The sequence below is a fragment of the Ustilaginoidea virens genome, chromosome 7 (assembly GCF_000687475.1).
Source record: "Ustilaginoidea virens chromosome 7, complete sequence".
Classification (NCBI taxonomy): Eukaryota; Fungi; Ascomycota; class Sordariomycetes; order Hypocreales; family Clavicipitaceae; genus Ustilaginoidea; species Ustilaginoidea virens.
In genome coordinates, this window is record NC_057322.1 from 1,031,337 (window position 1) to 1,044,001 (window position 12,665).

Here is a 12,665-nt window from a genome sequence, read left to right on the forward strand (position 1 = left end):
TTACTCTTTCATACTTGCCTTAAAAACTGGCTTTCTCTGTATATTATCAATGTCTTGAATCTTCAGGTGAAGGAATTGGTGCTTATTTTGCCATGTTTGTTGACTTATGGCATACTTCCTCATAAGTGGCGGCAGAGGAGGAGGATCTGTAATCTTCGTAATTAGATATGCAGTTGAAGCCTCTGCAATGCCGTATATTAGTACTCCCATTAAGGGTACTTTCATAAGCATATAGAAACCTAGTGCGAACCCAAATAGCACACCTTCCCTATTGCGAAACCAATTTTTCTTTTCCTCTGATGTGAAGTGAACACGTGAGAAGTAAGGTTCCAGAAGCTCTCTCATTAGATTTCGAGAGGAATAATAGGTCTGCAGAAATATAATCAAGAAGTCCCGAGGCAAAAGAATGCCGATACCGAAAATAAGAGCGGCGGGGGCAAAGCCAGCAGCCTTTTTAAAAGAGTAAAAGCTTGCCATAGGAAGAACCAGCGTTCCGATGACAGGAAGATATGATAAAGTGTATATCACAATTGATAGCCATGCTCTACGAGCATATTTGAATAAGAAATTAGCGAATGCCGTTCGATATCTGTTACTTCTGAATTGGTTTTCTAGGTGATAGGACCTTAGATTAGGGTAATATAGCTCTCTCAGGTCATTCGGACTATCATATATATGCTTCCTCATATAGGTTGTGTCGACCCAATTTAATGACTGCATAAACCTATTGTTATTAGTGATATTGCAGGAGAAAAATTGATTTCATACTCACAGGTTGTCTAACGTTGGTACGAAGTAACGCATGACAGTCATGAGGAAGAAAGGCACCTGGAGTATATGTTCTCCGGTGAAATTCAGCCATTCCAAAATTGTGTTATCCCAAAACACGTTATCAAGAGAATAAACTAATGATATAACCCTCAGTGATAATTTGACTGCTACGATCTGACTAGCTATCAGTTGCAGCCTCCTAAGCATGTTCGCTATAGCACTTTACCGGAATAACCACCAAGAACCGGATCACAATACCTGCTATAATGGCATATGCCACCTGCGTGTAGTGCTCCGTGGTGAAGATTTCTGGGTTCTGCAAAGCCCTGTGAGCTACCTTGCGGAGTCAGTGTAGTCCACACAATATTGGTTCTAACCAGATACCTCACCGCCGACAAAAGTTAGCTGTGCACCACGTATGACAGCGTTCGGCTCGATTTTCGATGTCCAGAGGTTGAATTTGTCGCGGAGCATTCCATTGTGGTGCGGCATGATTCCGGTAATGTTGATGGAAAATCAATTACCGTACGGGGTACGGAGTGCTTGAACCGCCGAGATGTCAGTCAGATAGCAAGAATTTGCTAATGGGGCTACAGCCCACTTTGTTTGAGGATGCCCAGCGCGCGCCGCCTGCATCTTCCCCCCACTTCTCCTGCCCACCAAAAGTTTGATCTCCCAAATGGAACAGATTTTGATTTCCTACGACGCTTCGTAGACCTTCAGTCTTAGTTGCAAGACCTTGTCGCATTATTTACGTCTATTACGGGAACTCACGACGCAGAAAAAGGTTTTAACAGCGCTTGCACTGCCGAGTCGCCGCGATCATGTCTCTTCTCTCTGTTGAAGTGCACGCCGAGCTGACACAGCTGCTGCAAGCGCTCCAATCTGCCGACAATGCCACCCGATCTCATGCTGAAGAACATCTTCAGAATAGCTGGACGAGCACCCGTCCGGAAATGCTTCTTCTTGGACTTGCCGAAAAAATTCAAGGTGCCGGGGATAATGCTGTATGTATTACTTGCCCATGATGAGTTATTGTTGCCGCCTTTAATAACTATCCCTAGGCTCGATCTTTTGCCGCTGTCATTTTTCGTCGAATAGCATCCAAAACGCGCAAGATAGATGCCGGGAATAATGTAGACGTGTTCTACTCGTTGGCTAAAGACCACGCCTCTGTAATTCGTCAAAAACTGTTGGAGACGCTCGCTACCGAACCAGATCGTTTGGTTCGAAATAAAATCAGTGATGCAGTTGCGGAAGTTGCGAGACAATACACAGACAACAGTGAGTGCTTTGTGAAATTGATGATTCTGTTACTTTGTTGCGCTTCAAGCCCTGACTGTATTGAACACCCTACGAAGACGATTCTTGGCCCGAGCTCCTTGGCATCCTCTTCCAGCTTAGCCAAGCCCCAGAGGCAGAGAAGCGGGAGAATGCATTTCGCGTTTTCAAGACGACTCCTGGAATAATTGAGAAACAGCACGAAGACACAGTGTTGCAAGCTTTTCAAAAGGGATTTCAGGATGACGCTGTTATGGTAAGCTAGAAAATCGTCTATCATCCCGCAATTATTGGGCTATCACGAACTTATGAATATTATAGGTTAGGCTTGCTGCAATGGAGGCTTTCTCATCTTTTTTCGGCACAATCAGTAAAAAATCTCAGATCAAGTATTATGCTTTGATACCCGATGTTCTCAACATTCTTCCACCGATCAAGGACTCTCGAGACTCAGAAGATTTAAGCAAGGCTTTATTAGCCCTGATCGATCTTGCGGAGACCGCTCCCAAGATGTTTAAGCAGCTTTTTCAAACTTTGGTTCAGTTCGGTGTGTCTGTAATTCAAGACAAGGAACTGGACAGCATCTGCCGTCAAAATGCCCTTGAATTGATGGCAACTTTTGCTGATTATGCGCCATCCATGTGCAGGAAGGATCCGTCTTACACAAACGATATGATTACGCAGTGCCTCAGCTTGATGACAGATTTAGGCGAAGATGACGACGATGCTGCTGAATGGCTCGCATTGGATGATGCAAGTACCCGCCACTTTTATCCTCTCTCTGCCTCATTGCCCTTCGCGCACCTGCAAATGTCGCCAGGTTTCTAACTGTCCTGCTTTAGCTTGATCAAGACGAAAGTGACCAGAACCATGTAGCAGGCGAACAGACTATGGACCGACTTGCAAACAAACTCGGCGGGCAAACTATCCTGGCACCTACCTTCAACTGGCTGCCAAGGATGATGAATTCTATGGCTTGGCGGGATCGACATGCTGCCTTGATGGCGATTTCTGCAATTTCAGAGGGCTGCCGAGATCTTATGATCGGGGAATTGAGCCAGGTGCTGGACTTGGTTATTCCAGCATTGCATGATGCCCATCCTCGAGTGCGTTGGGCGGGATGTAACGCCCTCGGCCAAATGAGCACCGATTTTGCTCCTAAAATGCAAACCGACTTCTATGATCGGGTTTTGAAGGCTATCGTTCCCGTTTTGAACTCACCAGAAGCACGAGTCAAGTCTCACGCAGCTGCTGCTTTGGTGAACTTCTGTGAAGAGGCGGAGAAGTCTGTTCTGGAGCCTTACCTCGATGATCTGTTGTCTCAGCTCTTCCAGCTGCTTCAAAGCGACAAGCGATACGTACAGGAACAGGCCCTCTCTACCATTGCCACCATTGCCGATGCCGCACAAGCCGCATTTTCCAAATACTACGACACGCTGATGCCTCTCCTGGTCAACGTGCTCCAGAACCAGAGTGAGAAAGAGTACAGACTCCTTCGAGGCAAGGCTATGGAGTGCGCAACACTTATAGCATTGGCCGTTGGTCGAGAGCGACTTGGTCCAGATGCTATGACTCTCGTCAACCTGTTGGCTAACATTCAGGCAAACATTACCGATTCAGATGACCCACAAGCTCAGTATTTGATGCATTGCTGGGGTCGAATGTGTCGTGTGTTAGGTTCGGACTTTGTGCCGTTCTTAAACAACGTTATGCCACCTCTACTGGAACTTGCCATGGCAAAGGCAGATATTCAATTGCTTGATGATGATGAGCAGGCTGAACAAATGAATGGTGAAGATGGTTGGGAATTCGTTCCCCTGAAGGGAAAAATGATAGGCATCCGAACCAGCACCATGGATGATAAACATATGGCAATCGAGTTGCTTGTCGTCTACGCCCAAGTACTCGAGGGAGCATTCGCGCCATATGTGGCCAATATTATGGAAAAAATTGCACTTCCTGGCCTCGCCTTTTTCTTTCATGACCCCGTCCGATATATCTCAGCTAAGCTGGTGCCACAATTGCTCAGTTCATACAAAAAAGCATACGGCTGCCCTTCAAACGAACTGGCAGGTCTCTGGGCAGCCACTGTGGGTAAACTGCTGGAAGTTCTGAGCGCTGAACCTTCCATCGAAACGTTGGCTGAGATGTATCAATGCTTTTACGAGTCCGTGGAGGTTGTAGGCAAAGATTGCTTGACTCCCATCCATATGAATGGCTTCATCGAGTCTGTTCTTTCTACAATTGAGGACTATCAAAACCGAGTGGCTCAGCGGGCACAGGACAAGGAAGAAGCCACTGCTGACGATGTTGAAGATGAAGCCGAAGAAGTGGGGAGGGAGATTGAGGATGACCAGACATTGCTATCCGATATGAATAAGGCTTTCCACTCGATTTTCAAGAATCATGGGGCAGCATTTCTCCCGGCATGGGAAAGATTGATGTCGACGTATGAAAGCTTTCTCACCTCGACGGACCCTACACAGAGGCAATGGGGCCTTTGCATATTGGATGATGTCCTCGAATACTGTGGACCAGACAGTAACCGCTATGCTAATTACATTACTCAGCCTCTTATTGATGGTTGCCGGGACTCATCCGCAGCCATCCGTCAGGCTGCGGCGTATGGAATTGGAGTGGCCGCACATCATGGCGGAGCCGCATGGACGCCATTTCTGAGTGGGTCGATCCCTTATCTATTCCAGGTAACACAAGTTTCAGATGCTCGAAATGATGAGAACGTGTACGCCACGGAGAATGCGTGTGCTGCTATTGCGAAGATCCTACATTATAATGCTGGCGGCGTTGGAGATGTTCAAAATGTCATCGCACAATGGTTGGACACACTGCCAGTGATAAACGATGAGGAAGCGGCTCCATATGCGTATGCATATCTTGCTGAGCTAATCGATCAGTAAGTGGAAAGATGATGGCACATATAAAAAGAATGTGCTAACCACCTTGGGTGCTTACAGACGAAATCCGGTGGTTCTGAATCAAGCAAGCAAGGTATTCATTTTTGTTGGACAGGCACTGGAAGCTGAAGCATTGCAAGGACAGACAGCAAGCCGAGTAGCTTCTGCCATAAAAGCGCTTCTGGCAGCGACAAATACAGATCCGATGCCTCTTTTTAGTCACTTTCAACAAAGCTCACAGCAAACAATAATGCAGTATTTTAATTAAATTATAGTTAATGATATATTCTCGTATGTATATATTCTCCGTATATATAACTTCCCTTTATAGCCTGTTAGCTCAGCCTTCCTTTGCTCAATAACATATATATTTCGCCGTTTCTTAAGTATCCAGATATCAATATGCACAATCTCTGAGTGAGCCCGCACACCGCGATAAAAAGGCCTGTTAGATTCTTTTTGCTAAACCCTGGTCATTGCCGCACCTTTAGGGCCGGTAGAGTTAATACGGCCCAAGTGCGAGCGAGTATTATGGGTAAATATGATGACTTCATTAATTTTCCCGGTTAGATTTAGAAAAGAGTATTTAAGTAGTTTCTAGGCTTTTTTTAGTGCTGTAACAGCGGAGAAAATTCGTAGTCCGCCTCTAATTAAATTAACTACTACTACTTAAAGTAACCCAGTAATTTAAAAAAAATCACACTGAAACTACCTAATATTTGGTGACTTGCTAGCAATATATATATCGCGTCAATAAAAAATAATTGTTTTGGAAGCTAGAGCTAATAGACGTTGTGACTCGAATACACCCCGAATTATTATACTAATATTATTTCTCTGGAAAATTACATCAGAAATTGAACATGGCTATAATCATTCCTTTAGTCTATATATTATCAGATGCTCTTTTTAAGGATTTAGCACTCATTATCCCAGTCTTTGAACTTCATTTTTTTGATCATCGTTCGCATTCCTAAGACCGATGTCCAAATATTTGTCAGCGGAGCGAAGAGAGTGACGCTGCCGCCGAACCAGAGAACTTCTCCATAGGTTCTTGAAAATAGTATATATACCGGGACTAATAGAAATGAAATGCTTTTATGCTAGTATATATCATGCTAACAAGAAGAAGGGATACATGGAGTCCTTTAAGGGGTAGAAGAAAAGAAAGGAAGAGTCGAACGGGGCGAGATTTCGTATAAGGCCAAATGATTTATATATTGGAATTGCAGCAATAGAATTAACATCTACAGAAAGAAGTTCAGATTCCAATATATTCCACATACGACGTACTTATTAATGACGATAGTCATGCTGATATATGACAAACAATACGCCAGAACAGACAGCGGAGGCTTTAGATAGGGACGGTCTAATATCATCCTGGTTGACTTATCGCCTTGATGCCGTGGTCTTTGTCATGATTTCGCTATCGCGTTCTTTTTAGGGCATCTGAACAATATATATCAATCGTCGTTGTTCTCCCTGTCTTCTATCTTAAACGTGAGCCTATTATGTAATCGATTTCTATTGAGCGATTGAGTTATTGATTTACTGTATCCTATTGTAAGCTGGCAGTAATACATAACGTTATAGGAGCGGGCCAATATATGCAATCACTTGGTTGCTTTCATATATCGGGGTACTATAATGCAATATGCTGCCTGCTAACGTAGGGGATCTTATATAAGCTCTATATAATATGTAATGTAACTACCTTAATGCTTAAAATCCAATCCGGTCGGTCTCCTTGATCGATATCCGGCATAAGCGAATCATCAGACATGCTCCTATTTCCGATCCGAAAGTAAGCCTTATTTCGACCCTGGATTCACATTATAATTCATCGAAGAAGCAGCAATATTTCGCAAGTAGCGTAGCTACGCTATCGTCTGGTGTAGGCGATGCTACATCACTAGATATATTCATGGGAAAAGTTAGAGCAAACTGGCTTCGACGATCTTCAGGCGCCAGCATGTACAATACCGAGTAAGACGATAAGTGGTACTCTGGTTTTTATTAGGAACTTCGTTGATATTTTAGACCTATACAGTAGTTTTGTTGAAGAAGACTCTGGGGATGATGATAAATCGGAGAACGAACCGGCTATTGATAATCCTAAATTCGCTGATGAGCTAGCGATAAGCGTTGCCCTCTTTTTTTCTCGTCCAATAGCTCTCGTCGGCTTGGCCGGGCGGGTGAGCGAGACTGTCGAGACATTTCTTAAACTCCTCAAGGCTTTTAGTATAATGTGTATACGAAAAGCCTTCCGTAATGGCAGTGTTCTATTCCTTATCGCTTACTCTTTTATCGCTTGATAGGTGTGTATGCTTTAGACTTTGCTCGATTGTTGGCAAAGGTATGGTGGTAGATATGGTGGTGACCTTGGGAGTCTTCATATTGGTCCGAGGTTTCGTACCTTTTCTTAGCTCGGATTTGTCTGCACCGGGCTCAGTTTCACGGCGGAAAATCATACCCCTGCCGTTCAGCGGTTTAATCCCCGTAGTTTCACATTGACTATCCGCTCGGCGATATTCGCCTTCGAATGTAATAGTCCTCATCTTGCTTATACAATCCAATTCTAGCATGGAGAGGCCGGAGTATTTCAGTCGCCTTATATACTTTATAATGCTCCTTAACCCGATTATCTTCACATCAGTTGATGCACTCTGCTACGCGACTCTTAGCGAGAGTATAACGATCCAGATCGTCTTGAACTTCCCTCAAGATTCTGCTCTGGTTCATGCTATGCAGCTTCCGTACTCCCTCGCCGTGCTTGCCGGTGAGCCTGTACAAGTATTTCTCGCTGTCCGGATTATAGAGACCATGTTTTTCGCAGAGAGGGCTACCGGTAAAAAAAAGCATGGCAATTAAGTGGCAGAAAAAACTCACTTCGTGCTGCTATCGCATATCTCTGTCTCGGTATTCAGCATATTTAGCGCCAGCGATTGGAATACTTGCATCCTAAGGGCATGGGAGATTATGTACGGATGAAAATACTTGACCTGACACTCATCGCTCTTGCCCTAATCGCCATGGTTGTAACTGCAGCAAATTGGGTACAACAAGGCTGACGATAATCCCGCCGTTGATCGATATGGCCGTTTTGATACAGTTTAAGTAGGTATTAAAAACTAACAACATATTCGTTTACAGAAGTGGTTACTTGCTTCGTCGTTAGCTTGTCAGAAAGTTATACAAATACGTTTATATAAAAGCGTTATATTATACAATGCCATTGGATTAGTGCTGGATAACATAATATAGCAGCGACTTTCTTAATTCGTAAATTTACGATAGATGTCTGACCAGAAGCAAGAGCCACTCACGTATGCTACGCAATATAATCCAACACTTTTAGATTCATATAAACCAATATGAGCCATTTCCATCCGTCTGCATCTCAGGAGCAGTAAGTACCTAGTAAGGACTTCATAAGAACTTCAAGATGTCAAGGAAGAAAAGTGGAGGTTTTCTCAATACGCCCTACCCCGCATATCGTAAGCTGACTTTATTCCGCAGTGATCATGTTATATGTCTGGCGTGCGGTACGGTACATTGGATCCAGACGATGTTGAGACCCCAGCTGTTGCAGTTAAAGTCATCGTCCTGCTTGGCTACCAGAGTAATCATACCCGATTTCCTGGCCAGGTCCGTAATTCGGCGGTAGAACAAGAAAACGTGCGGAGTCAATAAGTGTAATAGCAGCATACGTCTATTGAAACCTGCGGAGGCCGTAGCTAGCAAGCATATATTATCGACAAGTCTTTGGGTCGCCGTGGGTGTTCCCCAGCCTGAGAAGTAGCGATCGTTCGGAGTCTTGTATTTGACTATGCCGTGGTTTCGGGAACTCCTTTTTGGCTGCCTGGGCCTTGTTGGAAATGATCAGTTGTTCATTTTCCGGTGTATAAGTTGCCGTGGTCAGTATGCATATCCATGTTTAATTATCAAACATGAGGTACGATCCTAACTTGTCCGATCTTTCTGGTTATTCCAGGCTGGAGCCCAAACTTTTCTTCGATGTCTTCGCTTGGTACACCATTGTTCCGCATTTTGATAACATCAATCAAAGTCCTCATATCAACAAACCGCCTCTTTCGACGCGCCCCCTGGCCTGGGCTGGTTATTTCTTTGTTCATTAACTGCTGTAATGACTCCCGAGTTTCCATGACGGTAAGGGTCCAGTTATTTGTAGGTCGTGGTAAAGATTTTCTCTCTATTCCCTTCCATGTATGCCGCACTTCTGTAGGAGCTCTCGATGAAGGGGAGATGGTTGGATTCGGCCGAGCTACGCCCATTTTGTGTAAACGTTGAGAGAAGCCAGCTGATATAATGTCGGAATCTTTCCCGTCCTTGGAGATAACTACAACAATGTTACTAGTAAATTCTTGTGCTCCGCTCACTTGTGGGTGAAGTTGTCACCATCGCATTTTGTACTCCGAGGGTTACTCCCTTCTTGTCCCACTCTATGAAGCTTCGGAGGACCACGATCGCCATATTCTCTGATTGGAAATTTCCGCCCAATTTTTGCGGTAGTTTGGCTGGGTTTGGATACCAACGACCCCATTCCGCCCGATTTTGGTTTGCGTGTAAGCTTATCTCGATGCAGTTTGTGAATGTATATATAATAGCAGCCTTGACAAGTACACAAATATATTGGCCCCTGAGCAGGCGCTTGAGTGGGATTAAGGTGGGTCCTCACCAATGGGGCTACAATCCGCTTCTGTTTCTTCTACGCGGAAAAATTACCCCTAGGCTGGTAGTATCTATTTGTTCAATAGAGAAGAAGAATATATCGGATCGGAAGTTGGTTTTGTAGCTCGTTTAAGGCCTAATTACTCTTAAACTATTCTGATGTCCCTGGATGCCTCTAGAGTGATGAGGCATTTATATTTCCCTTAGACTTGCCATGGTGCTTAGCGTGAAAGGGAAGGTGCCGAAGTATGCTAGGGTGTGACAATCCTCCATTCAATTCAGGTTGGTTATGCCCGTATCTGTCAAAGCTCTAGCTGGAGACCGCTCTAGTAAAGGTCGCTGCCACTTATACGAGAGTGAATGCCGATGAGCCGACGATTCGTCTAGGCAGTCGGCCCGATTTATTACTTACCCCCTAACAAGTCTAATTGTATAAGAAAGGTAGCTGGAGGTGTCACGGATGAAGTCACTAGGTAGTCAGTCATCTTCTGAGGGTGTCAAAGAGACAGAGCCTGTGCCAGACCGGCAATTGTACGACGCGATGAAATTATCCTTCCAGGAACTAGATCCGGGTTGTCCAAGTTCATGTGTGTTAAAGAAGCAGCTAAATAAAAATTCATTGAGTGCTGATGTACAGAAACGCCCAGAGACCGGTGATATATCGCGAAAACTCCAAGCAAAAGCGGCACCTCAAGACTTTCTACGTCGTTTGCTCGGTTGTTCGCTTTCCTTCTTCGCAAAACTGGCAATATCGATATATGGTGACCTGGCCGGGGTGCTGGACACGTGTTTGTGCTTCTTGGCGCTGACTGTTGCTCCCATTGTATCATTGAATGTCTCGCTCGTGTTGTGATTGCCGTCCAATCCCTCACACTCCACATTATTCATATCTGCATCTGTGATACTGTGCTGTTCCACGCTGTTTTGCCGATAAACTTCGTTGGCGTTAAATTGCATTCCTTTTTTTGGCATCTCACCCAAACAGTCATCACGACTGTTAGATCCATCGCATTCAAGATTTGTTGATGGAGCAGGGGTAAACCAAGGGATCTTGCCTCTCATGAAGTCGTTTAGAACCATCTTGGCCACACCGTCTAAGTCGGGCTCTCCACCCTTGAGAAGACGGCCGCTCTTTCTTGCCAATAGCTCAAGAAGCTGGGTAGAGTTCTCCCATCCTTTCACATCATAGGTCTTTTCCATATGATGCCGCTTTACACGACCAAGCAAAGCTGGAATATACTGCTCTGGATGCTCTACCTTTTCTACCCGAACGACGCCGCGTAGGACAAGGTCCGTAGGAGTGTCTGTACTCGATGGCGGCACAACACCTGGACAATCAATAAGATATATCCTCTTCATAAGACTGACGTATTGCCATACTTTTGTCTCACCCGGTATTGGAGCGACAGCACAGACTTTCTTTTTCAAAAGTGTATTAATGATTGAAGATTTACCAGTATTAGGTCCCCCAATAAGTCCAACGGAGATTTGTTTCCTATTTGCATGGAGGGTCGAGAATTGCCTCAAGAGTTGGATCAAAGAGCCTTTGCCGAAGGAATTGGTAATGCTGGCATGGAAGGCTAAAGTGGGATATTCATTGGACAGGCTACGAACCCAAGCTGCCTAAGCCGATATTAGTAATTCCATATGCGAAACAGACCGATATTATAAAAAGCATGTATGCATCATCACTAAGAAGTCTTCAGTTGCAGAGCAAGTGAGGCCCATGAAGGCTTCAACTCATCTGATGCACTTGCTACTTCATGATAGTGGCCAGAACGGCACCCATCAGTTGCCAACGAGATGAAGGCGACAGTCGAAAGTAGCGAGCTCAATCTCCCAACGCTGTAACAGACAAACCCCCGTAGGGAAGAGGGGGAGTCCTGACAATAGACATTGGAACCTTTATAAAGGCTTGGATCAGAAAACATGCTTAAAATAAAACTTACTGCAACGCTTGTGGGAACCAGGTCGCACTTGTTCAACACGAAAATCAGGTGCTTGTGTGGCGCCTCTTCCTTGAGGTACTTCTCGACGCTACGACAACGAGTCCCAATAGGATCTCTGGCATCTAGAACGTGGACTACCACGTCAGATGAATCAATGACTTTGTACAGCTCATTCCAAATTCGTTTGCTTTGGCCCTTGTCGAAAACAGGCTCAATAGCCATCGTAATCGGGTTATGTTCCTCGTCTTGACCAGCCATTCCACTCAATAGCCTAGCTTGTTCCAGGCGATCTTGGTAGGAATCCATACTTTTCTCATTATTGTCGACCATGTCTTTAAGGCTGCTCACGCCGAGCTTGACACGCTTTCGTTGCGCCTTTGGTCCAAAGACCTCGCCGAAAGGTGACATCTCCACAGTCATTTTAGCTTCGTGTTGCTTTATACCATTGGTACCTTGACCGTCCCGAATAAGACTCATGGGAAGTTTGTTTGACTTCAGAAGAATCTGATAAGGGTCGTTCGCCTTTTCTGCCATGGCGTGGCGAAATGCTTTCAGAGTGTCCTGTGATACCACGCGGGTATTGGTGAACCACTTTCGATTCGGCTCAATACGAGCGTCTGGAACATCTCGAGACTGATAAGAAGCTGCTTTGATGATTTTCCCTTCTGCGTTCCTTTGAGCCTTTCCCTCCTTATACATATTCAGAGTTTTAACCTTCTTCGCATTGCTGTTGGGATGTTACTAAGGCCACAGGCTGTGGGAAAGGGACTCAGCTCCTACCGATAAAAATTTTCGCCCTTCACGCGAACGTTGCCGAGTCCATCTCCAGTTTTTCCCTGACGAATTTTTCTACTGGATTCTTTCTTTGCGGTACCCATGGTGTTTGTCAGTGGCCCGATCGGACGTAAACAGCAGAAAGGATGAATGGTGGCTATGTTCAAGTTCAAGTTGAAAGCCTGCAGTTTTTTTTTTTCGTAGTCTCCATTTTTTTACCTGGGCAATTCAGCTCCACCTGAAAAATCCCCAGGCAATCATGTCTGGTCGGAAAGGAGAT

The 12,665-nt window shown here is 44.9% G+C and overlaps 6 protein-coding genes across 6 annotated transcripts; 2 read left to right on the plus strand and 4 right to left on the minus strand.

Annotated features, from left to right (window-relative positions):
- Nucleotides 1–1,263, minus strand: UV8b_07912 (uncharacterized protein; the record flags this gene model as incomplete). The annotated part of the gene is made up of 4 exons (XM_043145409.1): nt 1–724; nt 773–945; nt 998–1,104; nt 1,161–1,263. The coding sequence occupies 4 exons, from the start codon at nt 1,261–1,263 to the stop codon at nt 1–3; spliced, it is 1,107 nt and encodes a 368-aa protein (XP_043001344.1).
- A 332-nt stretch (nt 1,264–1,595) lies between these two features.
- Nucleotides 1,596–5,235, plus strand: UV8b_07913 (uncharacterized protein; the record flags this gene model as incomplete). Its single annotated transcript, XM_043145410.1, has 6 exons — nt 1,596–1,778; nt 1,836–2,055; nt 2,133–2,308; nt 2,374–2,805; nt 2,895–4,966; nt 5,028–5,235. 6 exons carry the CDS (start codon nt 1,596–1,598, stop codon nt 5,233–5,235), a joined length of 3,291 nt encoding a protein of 1,096 aa, XP_043001345.1.
- A 1,389-nt stretch (nt 5,236–6,624) lies between these two features.
- Nucleotides 6,625–7,285, plus strand: UV8b_07914 (uncharacterized protein; the record flags this gene model as incomplete). Its single annotated transcript, XM_043145411.1, has 3 exons — nt 6,625–6,639; nt 6,739–6,956; nt 7,021–7,285. 3 exons carry the CDS (start codon nt 6,625–6,627, stop codon nt 7,283–7,285), a joined length of 498 nt encoding a protein of 165 aa, XP_043001346.1.
- Nucleotides 7,286–7,622: 337 nt separating this feature from the next.
- Nucleotides 7,623–8,353, minus strand: UV8b_07915 (uncharacterized protein; the record flags this gene model as incomplete). The annotated part of the gene is made up of 4 exons (XM_043145412.1): nt 7,623–7,773; nt 7,860–7,993; nt 8,107–8,136; nt 8,297–8,353. 4 exons carry the CDS (start codon nt 8,351–8,353, stop codon nt 7,623–7,625), a joined length of 372 nt encoding a protein of 123 aa, XP_043001347.1.
- Nucleotides 8,354–8,492: 139 nt separating this feature from the next.
- On the minus strand, nt 8,493–9,534 carry UV8b_07916 (uncharacterized protein; the record flags this gene model as incomplete). Its single annotated transcript, XM_043145413.1, has 3 exons — nt 8,493–8,828; nt 8,930–9,330; nt 9,390–9,534. 3 exons carry the CDS (start codon nt 9,532–9,534, stop codon nt 8,493–8,495), a joined length of 882 nt encoding a protein of 293 aa, XP_043001348.1.
- An 818-nt stretch (nt 9,535–10,352) lies between these two features.
- On the minus strand, nt 10,353–12,489 carry UV8b_07917 (uncharacterized protein; the record flags this gene model as incomplete). Its single annotated transcript, XM_043145414.1, has 3 exons — nt 10,353–11,285; nt 11,612–12,338; nt 12,392–12,489. The coding sequence occupies 3 exons, from the start codon at nt 12,487–12,489 to the stop codon at nt 10,353–10,355; spliced, it is 1,758 nt and encodes a 585-aa protein (XP_043001349.1).
- Between the last annotated feature and the right edge of the window lie 176 nt (nt 12,490–12,665).